General features: G+C 46.8%; 2 protein-coding genes across 5 annotated transcripts in view; one reads left to right on the plus strand and one right to left on the minus strand.

Annotated features, from left to right (window-relative positions):
- Positions 1–4,825, plus strand: part of LOC147433867 (uncharacterized) — a 145,914-nt gene extending 141,089 nt beyond the window's left edge. Inside the window, exons 12-17 of one of the 4 annotated variants that reach the window (XM_086490493.1) lie at positions 2,933–3,329; positions 3,403–3,928; positions 4,004–4,081; positions 4,157–4,443; positions 4,527–4,593; positions 4,663–4,825. In XM_086490493.1, coding sequence (XP_086346619.1) covers positions 2,933–3,329; positions 3,403–3,928; positions 4,004–4,081; positions 4,157–4,443; positions 4,527–4,593; positions 4,663–4,769 — 1,462 coding nt within the window. In that variant the 3' untranslated portion in view covers positions 4,770–4,825. Of the gene's footprint in view, positions 1–2,932; positions 3,330–3,402; positions 3,929–4,003; positions 4,444–4,526; positions 4,594–4,662 lie in introns of those variants that run through there. The other 3 variants (XM_086490494.1, XM_086490496.1, XM_086490495.1) reach the window with 3 other exon arrangements.
- A 7,404-nt stretch (positions 4,826–12,229) lies between these two features.
- LOC147433868 (uncharacterized) lies at positions 12,230–18,632 on the minus strand. Its single transcript, XM_086490497.1, has one exon. The coding sequence runs from the start codon at positions 12,850–12,852 to the stop codon at positions 12,241–12,243; it is 612 nt and encodes a 203-aa protein (XP_086346623.1). The 5' UTR covers positions 12,853–18,632; the 3' UTR covers positions 12,230–12,240.
- Positions 18,633–19,199: the final 567 nt, after the last annotated feature.

The raw sequence follows: 19,199 nt of genomic DNA on the forward strand, positions 1-19,199 counted from the left end.
TGGAAAGTCTCCATTGGAGCTGGGCATTCTCTCTTACTTTGGTCGACCGCTCACCTCGTCAGGCTTACTTTCTCTCTAGTCGTGGCATTCGTGTGGTTGAGGATGTGGTCGATGAGGCTAGATATATTTTTGAGTTTCCCTTTGCAGCTTGCCGTTTTGGGTTGGGCATGCATTACCGTCAGTTTTGGAGAGAGCTTCAAAGCATTCTGCTCCACTTTTTGCCTATTTCACCTTTACCTGATGGTGATCGCATGTTTGATTTGGCCCTTCGGGAAACGCCTTTTTGAGATATTTCTGCAGGTCGAATTTATGCTCTTCTTCTACCACAATCATGGCTTGATGGTCATTGTAATGCCCTTTGGCGTATGCACAAATCTTATATCTGGTGGAGGAGGCTCCTCTCTGCCTTGTGGACAAGCCATTTGCCTTTGAAAGAGCGCATGTTTCTTTGGCGCTGCTTGCTTTGAGTGCTTCCTGTTGGCACTTTTCTTCGGGCGCGTCATATTCGTCCTTCTTCTTGCGTTCGTTGCTTAATTGTAGAAGAGGATATTTGTCACTTGTTGTGGGATTGCTGCGTTACTAGAGACTTCCTTCGCCATGTATCGGCCGGTATGTGGCTCCGTTTTCCTGGTGTTGTCTTTCACAAAAGATTATGGGCATTTGGCATTTTCTCCCCGTCACTACAACGTTTTGCGGTCTTCTTTATGTGGGTCAGATACTGGGCTTACTGGACCTTGTGGAGTCAGCGTAATGCTTACATGTTCCATCGTACTCATGCGGACCCATTCCCTCTCTTCAGGATTTCTCTTAGGCAATTGTTACAATTTGCTTTGGAAGTTGGTGATATCACCTTAGGCAATTGTTACAATTTGCTTTGGAAGTTGGTGATATCACCTTAGAGATGCATCAGCTTTCATATGAATGTTTTTAGCTACTCTCTACAGCTGAGTAGCTCTGTGCTTTTCCCCTTGTGTATGATCCTGTGATTTCTCTTAGGCAATTGTTACAATTTGCTTTGGAAGTTGGTGATATCACCTTAGAGATGCATCAGCTTTCATATGAATGTTTTTAGCTACTCTCTACAGCTGAGTAGCTCTGTGCTTTTCCCCTTGTGTATGATCTTTGCAGTGGGTTTTCCTCGCTTTGAGGTTTCCCACTAGTAAATTAATCAATCGATTTACAAAAAAAGTGTGTGTGTGTGTGTGTGTGTGTGTGTGTGTGTGTGTGTGGGCTGCTTTACTCTAGGCCCCATCAGACGGGAACCTTAAGTTGGTTGAAACTTCTTTTGCTACATCTCCTTAGGGTTTGTGCCCCTCGGTCGGGATCTACAGGTTCGCTTCGTTCTTCAATGGCTTGACATGTCAGCAGTTTGTGACAAGTGCAGTTGTCTGGCTAGCATATGGACATGCTCAGTTTGCCCTAGGTGTGGTCTTCTAGACTCAGTGGGACTGTCTCTAGGATTGCCCTCAAGCCGAGCAGATTTGGCATAGGATAGTGCGAGTGATGACCTCTCTCTTGCCAAAGATGGGGAGGAATCGCATGGTCAGCATTTTGAGGCCAGCCCTTGGATATGAGACAAAGGAAGGATTCGGCTTCTGGCAGGTGGACCTCAGTATTGCCCCATGCCTAATTTCCTAACAGCAGCAGATGCTCAGGTTGGCCCTCAAAACACTCCAAAGCAGGGGGCCCACCATACAAACCAATGGCCAAGGCTACTGATCAGCTCCCATCTGCAGTCTCTCTCTTGTGTCCAGTGTGCTGCTGGGGCCTTTCGTTGCAGTGGGCCAGGGCATCCAGTGGCATTATCCACCACCTGAATTGCTTTTCCCTCTTCTTCTCGGGTGTGTGTGTGTGTGTGCTAATAAGAAGAGGAAATTGGTATTACCTTTCTATCACCCAAGTGTGGTAGATTGGTTATGCCATTTCCCTCTTGAATAACAGGTCTTGAGTTCAACTCTTTTCTTTGGATAGATCTTTAAGGTCTCTTGGGATAGTTTCCTATGACGTAAAAATCTCTTTCTCTTCTTTTTTTACTTCTTCCGATTTTGTGATCTAGCTGTTGAATATTATTTTGTTCAGTATGGGAGAATCTCTCCCTTTGCCTGTTCTTGTACCATGTACCCTTGTGATAGGGGAGTTGTAGCCCATTGGACCGGTCCTGAAAACTAATAGAAGGATCTTTTTCATGCCAAAAAAAAAGGACCACTTCCACATGTGAAGAATGACGATCCTCTAATTCGAGCATCCACTGATCAAGCTGTTACTGAGTTCCTTAAATGTTCTTGAAGGACTTCCAACGAATGTAACTTCTGGGTGAACTAATATGGCTCTAGACTCCTAATAAATGTGCAATGAGTCTACAGGAGAGTTTCCCCCCTTTGCTGTTCTTGTACCATGTGCCCTCTTGATAGGGGAGTGTCCAGAAAACTTATAGAAGGGTCTTTTTCACACACACACAAAGGACCACTTCCACATGTGAAGAATGGCGATCCTCTAATTTCGAGCATCCATTCATCAGGCTGTTATTGAGCTCCTTACATGTTCTTGAAGGACTTCCAACAAATGTAACTTCTGGGTGAACTAATATGGCTGTAGACTCAGAATAAATGTGCAATGAATAGTAACCGTATCTGTATTTGTCATGTGGGGCTCCACCTACTCAATACGATAGCCTCCTACGACCTCTGTTAACCATGCTTTGGCCTATTTGCCAGTTCGGTTCTGAACATAAATTGTCGTGTTAGTAATCTGAAAAAAGCATTTGTGTACACCCCCCCCCCCCCCCCCCCCCCCACCCCAAAACCCCCTTCTCCTCCCAAAGAGAGAAAAATCAAATAGAAAGTTCAGGATTTTGTGGACAATTGGATTCTCAAGTTTGGCACACAAAGAGGATGCAATGATGAGGAATGATTATGTACTTTGGTTTGTGCAGCCAGAATCCAAAGCGCTTGGAAATTGGTAGTTCTTTTGACGTCAACTCAATTTTGAAGCGTTTGGGTAGACCACTGACTAACATGAGAATAAGTGAAAGTGATGATGTAATACAAACAGAAGAAATACTTCAGGAAGTGCCAAACTTGTTAATTGAGTCTAACAGGAAGTCCAATGAACAAATCAATAGTAAAGCGTCTCCACAAGGGCGTAATGAGCTGGAACACCATCTTACTCTATCAGATTCTGCACAATGGGTGTCCAGCCGTCTCCCCATGCCAAGCGAACAGCTTTCACCCACAAGGCAGCATGAAACAGTGCGTCAAGGTGAAGGCCTTGTCATGGACTACGATAAGCAGCAGCCAGATAAGCTACACTTAGCACAATTGATATTTTCTGTAAGTATCATCAAGGCATTGAACCTATATTCTAGAATAAACAAAAAAGCATAAGGATGATGTTTCTGTGTAGGAATTTGATGGACAGCATAGGGAAAGACCAGATCTGGTGTCTGAGGAACAACCTCCTTCACAGGTCGCCAATTTCTGGGCTCCTTCAAAACTGGTTCGATCAGAGAGTGGTAGGGCAGAACCTTGGGGTGTTGAGCAGGTAGAGGAGCAGGATAAATCAACTTGCAATCTACAATCTATCCTGCCAGAATGCTCCAAGCTACCTGAGATGGACCCTCTCTCAAGACTAGATAAACCTGAACTTGAACAAGAGAACTGTGAAGCTGATGAGCAACAGCAGCAGGAGCATCTAACCTTAGAAGCACAACTAAAGCACCTAGTACCCCAGGAACCAATAAAAGAGCTCATTGAAAAAGACCAACCCTTTGAGCATGTGATGGACGTTGATCAAGAAGATGAGACACACCCTGCCTCTCAGCCGCTGGTAGCTTCTATGCTAGAACAGGGAAGGACAGTCCTCGCCAGCAACGGGAAAAGTAACAATATAAACCATGATTCTGTACTGGAGAAACACCATGACGAAGGAGGTAAGTTTTAACCTTCTGAAGCCTGAATGAGAAGGACGTCTGTAATGTGATAACTGACTCAAACAGAATGTTTAGTCAGAGTGTCAGATAGCGCCGTACAGATAGAACAACCCAAAGATACACAATCTCTTCAAAAGCTGGAAGGAAATTCAGGCAGGTTAAAAAAACCTGTTGTGCTTTTCTTCTGTTGAGGTCTTAAGCAGTCTACGATATTGTTGTTATTAGCAGGATCTGAGTTCTGGAACAAAACACTCCTTCATATCCATTATTCTGAACCCTCTTCCAACATAAATGTTCGAAAGGAGGGATTGCCTTCGCATGGTGCTTACGAAACGAGACCTGAAATGGACATCCCAAATCAACACTCTGTTAGTGGGAAAAAGGGTTCCATATCTGATGGTCGACTGAGATGCTCTTCAGTTCCTAAAGCAGAGCCCAAACCATGCAAAAAAAAGGCTTTTGTGCCAGCTTCAGCAAATCAATGTCTCTGCAATATGCCTCCTTACGGCTACATGGTCAGCATGACTCAGCCGAACTTTATCATTTATAATTTGAACAGTCAGTAAATCTGTCTTTCCTCTTTCTGAACTGTCTTTAGGTCAATTGCAAGGTCTGTGACACACATTTCCATGCTGCTTGTCTCGAAATTGAGCAGACCTTGCCAGGTAATTCTTGCCACGGTAAGACTTTGCTTGGCAATTGTACAGCTCTGTGCTAACGCGCGACAACTTCAGGTGGTGAAAGCTATACTTGTAAAAGTTGCAAAGATCAGCCCAATCGGAAACGAAGGCAAGTGCAGAGCTCAAAGTGTGGAACAGAAAATACAATAGAGAGATGTTAATTTGTAGACTACAGAATTACGCTGCTTATTTTGTTATGTAATTATCTTTCCCTGCCTGAATACTGTTCTTGGCTGTTTCACTTTCCTCTTCAAATATGGATGAATATTATTAAGTGCCTATACAGGCTATACCTTGTGGATGGACACAAAGAGAACGAGAAAGAAAGAAAGAAAGATCGATCTTTTTACACCTATCAGAGGCCGAAGTCGGCCAGCAGCTAGCTGGGATAGCTAGATCACGAGAGAGAAATGAAATGAAATGAAATGTTATATTAACGTCTTCAAAAGGCCAAAGTGACCTATGAGACCAGAAAGTTACAATGTGGTGGATCTGATACAAAGTCAGAGTAACAAGATGACAAAATGACAAAAATGACAAAATAAAATATATGGAATCCTAGACTGCTGGGTGTGGACTATGCAGCTAAAACAGCTAGCTGGGATAGGTAGATCATAGGAGATCCAGCATCGGTCGTTGGCGGATCTCATCAATCTCCTCCGTGGTCAGTAGTCTGACCGCGCGTTGTGCATGTCGAGCCAAAGTGACCTAGATCCTCTGATGCAGCCTCTGTCGATGTTGTGTAGTCCTCCGCAGTCGTGGGCGTGTGGATCTCCCCAGCTCAGTCGCTCGTTCGATCAGTATGCCTCTGGTGTAAAGCGACGAACTTTGCTGTGGTAGTAACTCCTCCGGGTGTCCAGTGGCAGCTCTAAAGAAGTCTGTGATCTGTCTCTGAGACTGGCTAATCTTTCCTCTCATCAAGCTCTCTCTGTGTCTGCGAAGCTCAACCAAAAACAAACCCAGGCATCTCTGATCCTCGTACAGCATGACTCTAGAGAATCGTCCAAAGCCCTCTCTGAAAAAGCAATGGAAGCGACCTCGTATCTTGTAGTAGACGGGGCAGTGGCATGTGTAGTGCAACTCTATCTCAGGCTCGATGTCACACAGGGGGCATGTCCTGGCCTCTGCTGGTACTCCGTTGTATCTCCCAATCTCGATCCGCACAGCTGGTGTGAAGATGTGCGTATCTGACCAATAGCACATCGCACCCCATGAGACAGGTGAGTGTCCATGTATTTGGGCCTCATCGCAAAACCATCCTCCGTAAGCTGGAGGAGATGTTCTCTGTAGAAACCATCTTCGTGCCCAGCTCCTGTACTGACTGTATCCATGTCCTCTTGGTGTCTAGCTGGGTCAAGTCCTGGCGAATCAGCCTGGTGATCTCGGACTGTGTAAGAGTCAGTGAGGGCGCATCCAGTGAGTACTGGAAAGGAGGCAATCTGTCTATGCTGAACCCATGCGCCTGAAACCATGACGTCATCTCCCCATACCAGCATGTTGTATCTCCCTGCACGGCGAACTGTCGAGAGGACTCAAGTGCAAGGCGTGCATATCTGTCTCTAGGGAGTTCCCACATGCGGTGCATGAAGGAGAGAGAGAGAGAGAGAGAGAGAGAGAGAGAGAGAGAGAGAGAATGAAATGAAATGTTATATTAACATCTTCAAAAGGCCAAAGTGACCTATGAGACCAGAAAGTTACAATGCGGTGTATATGATACAAAATCAGATTAACAAAATAAATTAAACTAGGATAACAAAATATGTATCAAAATATAAATACTGCGGAATCCTAAGCTAAGCTGATAGGTGTGAAAGGTGAAAGGCGTGAAATGTGTGAACTAAGCAGTACAATGTGTAGACAATATGGGAGGGAAGTAGAGGTCCATCTTCATCTGCACTTTGGACGACGAAAAAGTATGGCTCGAATCCTTTGTTGTAGCCTCCTTTGAAACTGTGTAGCTCCTCTTCTCCATCGGGGTCGTCTAGATCTCCCTAGCTCCAATGCTCGGTCTATGAGAATGCCAGTAGTGCGGGCAGACCTCTCCACTGTTGGTTGCTCCTCTGTCTGTTCTTCTGGGTGTACAATATCTAGTGTAAAGAAATCTGTATCTGTCTCTGGGGTTGTCTTTCTTGAGCTCTCCTCAGTAAAGTTTCTCTATGCCTGTGTAACTCAAGTAGATATAGCCCAAGACATCTCTGATCCTCATAACTCATAACCCTAGATAGAGGCCCAAAACCTTCTCTGAATAGACAATGAAAACGGCCTCGTATCTCATAGTACATTGTGCAATGACATATGTAATGTACCTCTGTCTCTGGCTCTAGATGGCATAAGCGGCATATCCTGCTATCTGTTGGTGTCTCTCTGAATCTGCCAGTCTCAATCTCGAGCTGATGTGAGGACGTGCGTATCTGGCCAATGGCACAACACAAGCCGTGAGAAAGATGCGTGTCCATATAGCTAGGTCGAATCACAAACCCAATCCCCGTGAGGTGGAGAAGATGCTCTCTATAGAAAGCCATCTTTGTGCCCAACTCCTATATCGGCTCTATCCATGTCCTCCTCGTGTCCGGCTGGATTAGATCCTGAAAAATGAGCTTATTAATCTCTACCCGCGTTAGAGACCTCAAGGGTGCCTGTAGAGAGTATGGAAAAGAAGGCAACCTATCCATGGTGAAACCATGTGTCTGAAACCATGATGCCATCTGTGCATACCAGCATGATGTATCCCCATTAAGAGCTAATTGTCTGGAGGACTCTACAGCCACCCTGGCGTATTTGATTTGTCTCTGGTAGTATCCCACAGACTGTGTACAAAGGAGACTGATCTGGTAAGCGCCTCAATCTCCATGGGTGGGCAGCTAATTCCGTTCGAATGATATCATGCGGTACGGAAGCCTTGGCTCTAATCAGCCGAGAGATCATAGATACCAGGAGCTTCTCCATACGCCTCCAACCATCCTGGCCTACAGAAGGTCCCCAAACCTGCACCCTATATAACATAGTAGAGGCAACCAAAGTATCAAAGAGCCATAACTTTGTCCTAGGTTCCTGGAATTGAACCCGCGAACACGTCCTCTCCATTCCTCCCAGAGCCGCACCAGCTCTAGTTAGTCTAGTCTCTGCTACTCTTCTCGTGAAATCCTGAATGCAGGGGACAAAGCTCGATTGTGTCATAACATAATCCATTGTACTGGCCCCATGTCTGTGTGGAAAGCATGTGAAACCGGCTACTCCAGGAAATCGTTGTAAGCCAATAAGTATGGCTAATCCATGTGTAGTCGTCATTTCCATGAGGTATCTCCCATACTCCGTCTGCTCTCTGTCATCTGAGAGTCAAGTCCCAACTCACCCACATCCAGCTCTCTAAGCATCTCATCGAAAGTGTCGTAGAAGACTGTCTGCGAGTTGCCCGTTCTAGCATTGAAGTCCCCTAGGAGAATGATATCACCATCCCTAGAAAACTCCCATATTTCATCATCTAGTATAGAGAAAAGCGACTGTCCTCTAGATGTAGCATACACTGATGATGTACTAGGAGGAAAGTAACATATGGCAATATATAGGAATCGACTTGTGTCAGCTCTCAGTCTCACCCACATATATCAAGCATGATCATCTCTTCGTAGTTCCTCTCTGAATAGCAGTGCTACTCCAGGGGCGTGATGAGTCTCTGAGAAGAATACAATATCCTTGTCTTTGAAACTGTCCTCAAATGCACCCATGTCCAACCTCATAGACCCATTACAATTCCAGGTAGCCATCTTCAATGCGGTCCCATAGGTCTCGCACCGTCATGCAGTGCACCGCTCTAAAACCACCACCCGTCCATCTCTGTAGAAGGCTATCTTTCCCTTCTCCCTTGCCGCTCTAATCTCTGGTAGAGATAGATAGATAGAGAGATGATGATGATGTTGTATTTACGTCCTCGGGGAGCCAAAATGACCCATGGGACCACAAAAAAAATAAAATCTACAAGAGGCTCCCCTCATGTGTGTAGAGGGGGTAGTGGGCTAGTAGCTTTCTTGTGTGTTAGTGTTGTGTGATGATCCAATACTTTGGCAAAGTAGATGCCTAAAGCTACTGGGGAGGGGTGTGTCCGAGAGAGAAGCTCCTCAAAGGTGACATCTCCTTGCAATAGCAATGGGAAATCAGCACTGATGTGTGCGTATGATGGGCACTCGATGGTGACATGGGCCTCGCTTTCCACTTTGTTTAAATTGCATTGTGTGCATGTCCTTCTATTTTCCTTAATATTCAGCCACCCTCCCGTTTCAATCTTGATCATGTGTGATCGCGTCCGCATCAAAGTAATGGCCCGTCTTGCCCGGTGGGACATAGGTGTCCTGATATGCATCTGGGTGTCCCCAGTCTTGTAGGTCTCCCAATATCGTGTATTGATGTGTTTGCCGTAGTATTCAAATTTGGACCTGTGTACTGCTGTACTCCATCTAGTGTGTAGGGCTTCAAGTATGCTTCTGTCAAAATTCAGCCCATGCTCATGTTCAGTGCCTTCCTCTATGTGCATGTCCACATGGTCTCCCACATTCCATCTAGAGAACCATTTCCGTATGTCTTCTACAAGACTGGATGTGAGAAATTTACTCTTGTAATTCTTTTGCGGTTTACATCCGGCTTGCCATGCCATGTGGGGTAGACGGCTCTCCGGCATCATCTTAACTTTCATGAGGTATTTGTGTACCCTCTGTAAGGCTTGCATTTCCAAGGGTCTCTTGCCTGTCTCCAAAAGCATCACTGAGTATGGGGTGGTAGTTTTGATCCCCATGTGTCTACATAGGAATTTTTTCTGTATCTTTTCAATGTCATTCCAAGTGCTAGCGGGGATACTCTCCCCCCATACCTCTACACCGTAAAGTATTGTTTGGTCCACGCATACATCAAATGCTAGAGACTTGATTCCCATCGCCTTGTGACACTTTGCTTGCACATGTTCTCAAATTCATAGTATTTCGCTTGTCCTGCATCAATTCTATTTTGCGCGCAACTTCCCCATGCATGGTTTGAAGGTACATAGATGCCCAACTACTTGAACCTCTCAACCGCTTGGAGTGTTTGCCCGTCATACGTGATGATGGGCTTATTCTCATTTCTACATGTGTGGACTGACATAACCTTTGTTTTGGCTACATTGACTGACAAGCCCGTTGCATTGCAAAATGCATGTACTGCATCCAAAAGTTTCTGTAGAAGGAGGGCCTTGTAGGCAAAGAGAACCACATTGTCGGCATATATGAGGAGCAGAAGCGTGAAAGTACCAATGCTAGGGTGATCTCCCCCCTCTCCCATAGCCTTGTTAATGAAATCATCAAGCTCATCTATGCATAGTCCAAAAAGCGTAGGTGACAAAGGGCATCCTTGTTTAACTCCCATAGTGCTCCTGAACTCTTGTGAGAAACCTGTGTTTGTCTTGAGTTTACATCTGACCTCTTGGTAGAGGCGTCCCACTGCTGCCCTGAGATGCATAGGAACTCCCAGAGTTTCCATACGTGACCATAGCCCTTGACGGGGTACTGTGTCAAACGCTTTCGTGAAGTCCACAAAACAACAATACAAGGTTTTTCCTTTTAGCCTGGTTTCATCCATCAAGACCCGGAGTGTGATAAGGTGGTCTATCGTGCTGTGGCGGGCTCTAAATCCTCCTTGTCCAATGGTACGTTTCCCGTTATTTTCAGCCCATGTGCTAAGATCTTTCTCAATAATGCTTCCAAATAGTTTTGCCATACATGAGCTCACCATGATGGTGCGATAATTAGTGAGCAAATTGCGGTCACCTCCTGTAAAGAGCGCTTTCACCCAGTTTTCTTGCCAATCTTGGGGTAAGTATTGGTTGATTGCTTGATTCATCATATGGTGTATCCATTTCTTAGCCTCAATACCTGACCATTTCAGCATTTCAGAGGTAAGATGTAATGTGTCAGCTGCTTTCCCATTCGCCAGGCTTTTGAGGCCTTTAATGACTGCCTGGAAGGTGATGGGCTTTGGATGTTCGACCTGAGCCCTTGTGTATATCGCCTCTTGAGTCCTCGACGGGGCATACAAAGTTTGTACATAAGCATACATTTCATTTAGGCTGAAATCTCCCATCACATCCCCTTTCTTCCCCTTCATGTTACGCCAAGCCTTCTTTGGCTCTTTCTTGAACCTGCTGAGGTCTAGTTGTTCTTTTGAGAATTCATACATGCGTCTCTTTTTCCTCTTGAGTGCATTGTATTCTCTAGAAGCCCATTCCCATTCAGTTGAGTGTTGTGCTAAGCCTCTCATCTTGCGTTTGGCCTCCTTGCATTCTGCATCAAACGAAGGATTATGAGGTAAACCCTTCCTGGTCTGTTTACCATTTTAATACTTGCCCATAGTAATTTTTGCCGCTTCCTCCATTGCATGTCGGAAGATCTTCCACGTCTCTTCAATGTCACAAGGCATGTTCCGGTCAAACAGTAAGCTATCTAAGAGACTAGCATAGTCCTCTTTCTTCGTGAGTTGCATTTTGTACGACCAATTTGGTGTATTCATTGTGTTGACAATAGGCATACCGGGCATGTGTAGGCATCTATGAATTGGGGTATGGTCGGAGGTTGGTAGCTTGCTACCCACTTCAAAACTATGGACCAATTCCAATGCATCGTATCTCACCAAGGCATAATCATTTGTACTCCTCCCATGATTTGCCGTGTAGCAAGTGTATGATCCAGAGTGTACGAACTTATCCGCACCATTCATGGCTACAAGCTGCATTGAGTTCATCATACTTATCATGGCTGACCCCTGTGCATTCATGATGTTATCACTTGAACATCTATCCCACATAGAACCAAGTATAAGTTCCCCATTCTTATCCGCAGGATGCATTGAATGGTCTGTCAATTGTACCTGTGTGTTTCCAATCCGGGCATTCAAATCCCCAAGAAGGACAACTGCTCCCTCTTGTGCATATATTACAATGTCTGTACATAGGTCAGCAAAGGGGTCATTTTTGGATAGCTGGTTTGTGTCATAAAAAGGTGACTCTCGATGCGGGATATAGCATCCTGCAACAAAGATCAATCCTTTTGATGAGCAAACCTTAACCCATATATAGCGCTTGTGGTCATCGATCTTGCATACCTGAACCATCTTTTGAAGCTCTTCCTTATACATTACAGCTACACCTCCTTGTCCTCTCATTTTGGTACCATTCCACCGTACGGAGTGCTTGATATATCCACTAATGTCCGTCAGCCTGCATGTGTTTTGTTCCCATGTTTCCAATAGGAAGAGTATGTCAGCTTGTGGTAGAATATCCACCAGCCCTTCTCCCTTATGCCATGGGAAACCTCTACAATTCCAGCTTGTTACCTGTATGGTCGTGATCCCATGGGTCGCGTGCCCCAATGCATTTTTAGGCGGTGATGCTGGTTTTTTCTCCTTGAGACGTTCCTCATATGCTTTCCTTCTTGCTGCCTGTTGTGTCAGTGTTCTATCTTCACTTACATAGTACTGAGTGCCTTTCAAGTAGAAGCGTGCAGTTTCCAAAATTATGGCCCTTTTGCGAGCATCCAACATTCTGCATACAATTGCCTTATGAGCATCAGTCTTCTTCTGACCCACTCTATGTGCCCCATATACCCCTGCATCTTACATATCAAGCTTTTCTACTAACAGGATGGTAACGTCTACGTTCAATGACATGACTGTTTCCCCCTCAGGTTCTGGCATGCCTCGTATCACAATGTTTTGGGATCTTTTCTCCCTTTCCTTGTATTCGGTAGAATCCTCATGCGTATACATACTCTCATACGTATACATCTCTCCTGTCTTGTGTCCCATTGTCCTCTCTTGTTTCACTATCTGTGCCCAAGATGGAGGAGACCCCTCCCGTGCATCGGTTACATTATTGGTGACCTGTGTTATGTGACTGCCTTGTTCCAGCACTTGAGTTTGCAGTGTTTTTAGGGTGTCTTCTTGTTGTTGAAGCTTCAGAGCTTGCAGTGCAATGGTATGATCCAACTCTTGGTTGCGTAGTGTCAGGTTCTTGAGGTCTTCATTTTGGCGTGAAATAACCTCATTCTGTTGTCGTACATGTTCTTGGATAGATAGTAGCAGTCCCCAAATGTCCTGTGTAGTACATGTGATCGTCGTGTCCCTTGAATCCTTGGGGGGCGTGTCCTTCGGCATTGATTTAAAAGGCGATGAGCTCACTGTTCGACCGCTTCTGGATACCCTTTGATTAATGTGCACTGATTGCATAGGTGGGGAAACATGCGGCAGTGAGACAGCGGGCCTGGTGCAGTGAGGCAGCGGCAGGTGCTACACTCTTGGCACTGTGCAATCGCAGCAGGGCAGCCACAACGGGTGCAGCAACAGCCGCAGCCGCAGCAGTGGCGTGCGCAGGGGATGAAACAGCAGCAGCGGATGAGAGCAGCAGCAGCGCGTAGGCAGCCACAAGGGTGGCGCGTGGGCAGCTACAGGGGGTGTAGGGGCTGCGCAGTGGGGTGGCGCTCGCGAGGAAGGTGGCGGGTAGGCATGGCTAGAGAGAGAGAGAGAGAGAGAGAGAGAGAGAGAGAGAGAGAGAGAGAGAGAGAGAGAGAGAGAGAGAGGCGGGCAAGATGGCAGCGAGCGAAAGGGGTCAGCGGGCAGCACGTTGCGGGCTGGAAGCGACAGAAGACAGCGTGCGGGCAGTGGGTAGCGAGGGCAGCGCATGGCGGGCTGGAAGCGGCAGAGGACAGCGTGCGGGAAGTGGGCAGCACGAAGAGAGGCAGGACTGAGGGCAGGCGCAGAGGCTGGCGACTAGGGTGTGCGCAGGGGGCGGAATGTGAATGCGCGAGAGAGAGAGAGAGAGAGAGAGAGAGAGAGAGAAATGAAATGTTATATTAACGTCTTCAAAAGGCCAAAGTGACCTATGAGACCACAGAGAGAGAGAGAGAGAGAGAGAGAGAGAGAGAGAGAGAGAGAGAGAGAGAGAGAGAGAGAGATGAAATGAAATGAAATGTTATATTAACATCTTCAAAAGGCCAAAGTGACCTATGAGACTAGAAAGTTACAATGTGGTGGATCTGATACGAAGTCAGAGTAACAAAATGACAGAATGACAAAATAAAGTACTATGGAATTCTAAACTGCTAGGTGTGAACTAAGCAGCTAGCTAGGATAGCTAGATCACAAGAGATCCAGCACCGGTCGCTAGCGGATCTCATCAATCTCTTCCATGGTCAGTAGTCTGACTGGGCATCGTGCATGTCGGGCCAAAGTGATCCGAATCCTCTAATGCAGCCTCCGTCGATGTTGTGTAGTCCTCCGCAATCGTGGGCGTCTGGATCTCCCCAACTCAGTCGCTCGGTCGATCAGTGTGCATCTTGTGTGTGGCGATGAGCTTTGCTGTGGTAGTAACTCCTCCAGGTGTCCAGTGGCAGCTCTAAAGAAGTCTGTGATCTGTCTCTGAGACTGGCTAGCCTCTCCTCTCATCACGCTCTCTCTGTGTCTGCGCAGCCCAAGCAAAAACAAACCTAGGCATCTTTGATCCTCGTACCGCATGACTCGAAAGAATGGTCCAAAGCCCTCTCTGAACAAGCAATGGAAGCGGCCTCGTATCTCGTAGTAGACAGGGCAGTGGCATGTGTAGTGCAACTCTGTCTCAAGCTCGATGTCACACAGGGGGCATGTCCTACCCTCTGCTGGTACTCCGCTGTATCTCCCAATCTCGATCCGTAGCTGGTGTGAAGATGTGCGTATCTGGCCAATAGCACATCGTATCCCATGAGACAAGTGGGTGTCCATGTATCTAGGCCTCGTCACAAAACCATCCTACAAGCTGGAGAAGATGCTCTCTATAGAAAGCCATCTTTGTGCCCAGCTCCTGTGCTGGCTGTATCCATGTCCTCCTAGTGTCTAGCTGAGTCAAGTCTTGGCAGATGAGCCTAGTGATCTCGGACTGTGTAAGAGTCAGAGAGGGTGCATCCAGTGAGTACTGGAAGGGAGGCAATCTGTCTATGCTGAACCCATGCGCCTGAAACCATGATGTCATCTCCCCATGCCAGCATGTTGTATCTCCCTGCATGGCTAACTGTCGAGAGGACTCAAGTGCAAGGCGAGCATATCTGTCTCTGGGAAGTTCCCACATGCGGCGTATGAAGGAGACAGATTTGGTGAGCGCCTCAACCACTAGTGGGGGGGTAGCTAGCTCTGCTCGGACAATAGCACGTGGTACTGAGGCCTTGGCTCTAATGATTCGCGAGATCATAGAGACAGAGGCTTCTCCGTGTCCCCCCATCCATCACTGCGGCCTTTCCTCCCGTGATGATCCAATGAAGGTCCCCAAATCTCAGCTCCATAAAGCAATGCAGAAGCCACCAGAGTGTCAGAGCTAGAGCTTCGTCCGAGGCTCCTGAAACTGAACCTGTGAACACATCCTTTCCAATCTACCCAATGTTGCATGGACTCTGGTCAATCTAGTCTCTGCTACCCTCCTCAATGAAAATGCTGGCCCACTAAAAACCACTCCAAGGTAAGTGTAAGCATGTGTATACTCCACTATCTCTTGCCCGTATGTGAATGCGGGTGCTGACCTCCTGATCCATTGTGGGGTGGTATTAAATACCATGACCTTGGTTTTACCAAGGTTAGAGAGAGAGAGAGAGAGAGAGAGAGAGAGAGAGAGAGAGAGAGAGAGAGAAAGAAAGATTTTTTACGTCTATGTCAGGCCGAAATCGGCCTATGAGACAAATCAAATATACATGGTGTGTATGTCATCCGTCTATCGGGAAGACAAACGAAGTAAAACTGATACAAAACTGAACTAAAACTGAAACTAAGTAGTGATGTACTGAAGATGGTGATGGTGATATGTCCAGGGGATATCTGAGGAGGGATGGAGCTCTATCTCTAAGGATATATGCATGTCTATATGCTCAGGGTAGTACAATCATAAGAGTGCATCAAGCTATCTAGCTCCATCGTGTACTAATGGGGGGTGTAATAAGTAGTGATGTACTGAAGATGGTGATGGTGATATGTCCAGGGGATATCTGAGGAGGGATGGAGCTCTATCTCTAAGGATATATGCATGCCTATATGATCAGGGTAGTACAATCATGAGAGTGCATCAAGCTATCTAGCTCCATCCTGTACTAATGGGGAGGTGTAATATGTGGTACATGGGCGGGACTAGTGCTAGGGCTGTGGATGAAAGCTGCAGGTCGGCCCTCATCTGAGCCACTCGCTCCTCAATGGCACGTCGCTCTCGGGCCCAAATCTCCTCAATATGTCGATGGTGGAGGCTCGCACCCCTATAGCCAATGACTCGTGGTCGTCGTCTAGATCGGCTCACCTCGGCCTGAGGGAGTGTCACTCCCCTCTGAGTGTCGGATGAGGGGCCGACTGTAACCCTCTGAAAGAAGTCTGTGAGTTGCAATTGTCTCCCCTCTGTCTGTGTACTGCGTGTGTCTGTAGTAGTATGTCCCGGTGGCTCTGTATATCTAGTAAGAAACTCCCTAGCTGTCTTTGATCTCTGGAGTCCATGATTTCTCGGAGAGTGGGCTGCTCTCTGAATAAGGCCTCATACTTGCCTCTGATCTCAGTATATGCGCTGCATCGACACACAAAATGCTCCTCACTCTCCACCTCCTCTGTGCATGCTCTGCAGACTCGCTCCTCTCTGGGGACACCAGTATGTCTCCCGATCTCAATCTCTAGCCTACGTGATGCCACTCTCAACGGACCAATCGCCACCAGTGAGCTATGCGGGGTAGCTCGGCTCGGATAATCTCATGCGGCACTAAGGCCTTAGCCCAAATCATCTCAGCGATCATAGAGACCAAAGGCCTCTCCATATATCTCATCCATCTGTGCTGCCAGATTTCCCATGATGGTCTACTTAGGGTCCCCATACCTGAACTCCGTAGAGCATAGCTGAAGTCACTAGAGTGTCAAAAAGCCAAAGCTTTGTTCGCGGTTCCTGAAACTGAACTTACGAACACATCCTCTCCAGTCCTCCCAAGGCTGCATAGGCTCTCGGCAGTCTAGTCTTTGATGTTCTCCCCAGTGAAAACACCGGTCCACCGAAAACTACCCCAAGAGAGGTATATGCATCTGTGTACTCCACAGTCTCCTGGCCATACGTAAATGTGGGTGCTGACCTCCTGCCCCTCTGTGGTGTGGTGTTGAACACCATAACCTTGGTTTTCCCAAGGTTGACAGACAATCCATTGTCACGAGCAAATGTATGCAAAGCATCTAAATGACGTTGCATCCCCTCTGGAGAGTTAGAAAAAACACAATATCATCAGCACATAGTAACAACGGAATACATGTCCCTGCTAGCTGAGCCCCTCTGTCTCCTTGACGCTCTACATAGTCTGAAAACTCATCCATATACATCCCAAAAAGAGTCGGAGATAGGGGGCACCCCTGCTTCACTCCAATAGTGGAGTGGACCATGTCACCATTCCCTCAGTCCTGTATAAAAGCCAAAATACCCCATATCAGCTCTATAGGCACACCCATTTCCTGTAGTCTGCATATAAGTCTGGCTCTCGGCACTGTGTCAAAAGCTTTGCGGAAATCCACAAAGCTACAATAGATCCTCTTGCCATGGTGTCTACCCTCCTCAATAATAGCTCTGAGTGTCAGAATCTGGTCAAGAGTGGAGAACCTCTCCTGAATCCTGCTTGCCCTAGTGCTCGTATGCCCTCTCGCTCTGCCCATCTACTCAGCTCCTGCTCAAGAACGGATGCATACAGCCTAGCCAGTGTGTGACCAACCATGATGGTGCGATAATTCCCGAGAATCATGGTCTCCAGACTTGAAAAGAGGCACAATTGTAGACATACTCCAAGTCTCAGGAAAGCCTTCATACATGGCTCGATGAAACATCATAGCAAGAAGCTCTGCAAGCATATCTCTGGCATGGATGAAGTGCTCTGCTACTAGACCATCATGATCATGTGCTCTCCTTGTCTTCATCCTGTCAATGGCTTTCCTTACCCTCTCGGCAGTAAAGAAAGTACATGTCACAGGGCATGTCTCTAGTGGGTCCGACAAAGGTGGTTGCCCTGATGTTGTGTAGAGAGATGTTGCATATTCCCCCCATGTCTCTGTGGAGGTGACCTTTGGTGGTGGTGAATGCTCGTGGAATAGCCTCCATGCTTCGCCTGAGTCTTAACTCATAAATAGCTGATACAGATCCCACTCTAGCTGAGATAGATAAGCCCTTTTCTTTCATCGCACTAGGCAGCGAAAGATAATCCGTGACTGTCTATGTGTGGTAATGCCTATGAGCACTTCCCTCTGTAATTTGATCCTCGTCTCTCTACACTTCTCATAATACCAAGTGTTCAGGGGCATGCTCCCAGATCGTCTCAGTGTAGGCTGGTTGTGGGGGTATGCCTATGATGGTGCATCATGGAGCGTCTCTATCAATATCTGAGTGAGTTCATCTACTGGCTGTCCCAGCTCCTGAGTGCATAGCTGCCTGTGTATATCTCATCCATATACACAGAATCCGTCTCCCTCACAAAGGTATACCAAGTGTATGTGGGGACCTCTCCTAATGGAGCTGTGCTGAACTGAAACGTAAGAGTGAAAGACAAGATAGCATGATCAACTGCTACTCCAACTAGCCTAGTGCCCACCATGAAATCTTGAAAGAATGGAATGAGACTGGCTAGGCCATAACATAATCCACTGTACTAGCACCATGTCGATGTGGAAAGCATGTAAAACCTCCACTTGTCGAAAGTAGGCCATTCAAAATGGCCAATCTATGTGCAGTTCCCATATCTATCAAGTATGTGCCATACTCAGTGTACTCATCCTGTGATAGCCAGGATAGGCCCATCTCTGTAACGTCCAGCTCCCTAAGCATCTCCTCGGAAGTATCATAAAATATTGTCTGGTGAAGGGCAGTCCTAGCATTGAAGTCCCCTAGTATGATAATGTCACCATCCTTGGAAAACTCCCATATGTCATTATCCAAAATAGTAAAGGGGGAATGTCCTCTAGGTGATGCATATACTGACGTATCAGGGGGAAAGTAACAAATAGCAATGTAGAGGTATCTGCCTCTTTCTGCCCTGAGCCTCACCCACATATACCTAGCCTGCTCATCCCTGCGCGCTATATATATCAATGGCTGCAACTCCTCCTTGAATAAAACTGCCACTCCCCTTGAGCCCCGTCCTCGATGCTCCAATCAGGTCTCCTGTCTGCAGGCTGTCTCCCATCTATATCCGCTCACCTGTGGCATGGATTGCCCGGGGCTTGATGCGTCTCAGAATAGAAAATGATGTCTCTTAGAGTGAAACTATCCTCAAAGGCACCTACCCATTACAATTCCAGGCTGCCATCTTTAGTGTGGTCCCATAGGTATCACACCGTCATGCAGAGCGTCGCTCCAATATCACCACCCTTCCATCCCGCTAAAAAGCAATCTTCCCTTTCTCCCTTGCTGCTCTAATTTCCGGCATTACCTCTTGCATATGAGAGCAATCTGCGAGAGGGTGAGGTCATCTCCAAGAAAGATGCATGTCTTCTTTAGAGTCGGTCTCTTCTTCAAGAAGTTCTTCGCTTCCATGGAGGGGAAACGGAGGATGAGAGAGAGA

Source organism: Adiantum capillus-veneris, chromosome 19 (genome assembly GCF_014529385.1).
Source record: "Adiantum capillus-veneris isolate H3 chromosome 19, ASM1452938v2, whole genome shotgun sequence".
NCBI lineage: Eukaryota > Viridiplantae > Streptophyta > Polypodiopsida > Polypodiales > Pteridaceae > Adiantum > Adiantum capillus-veneris.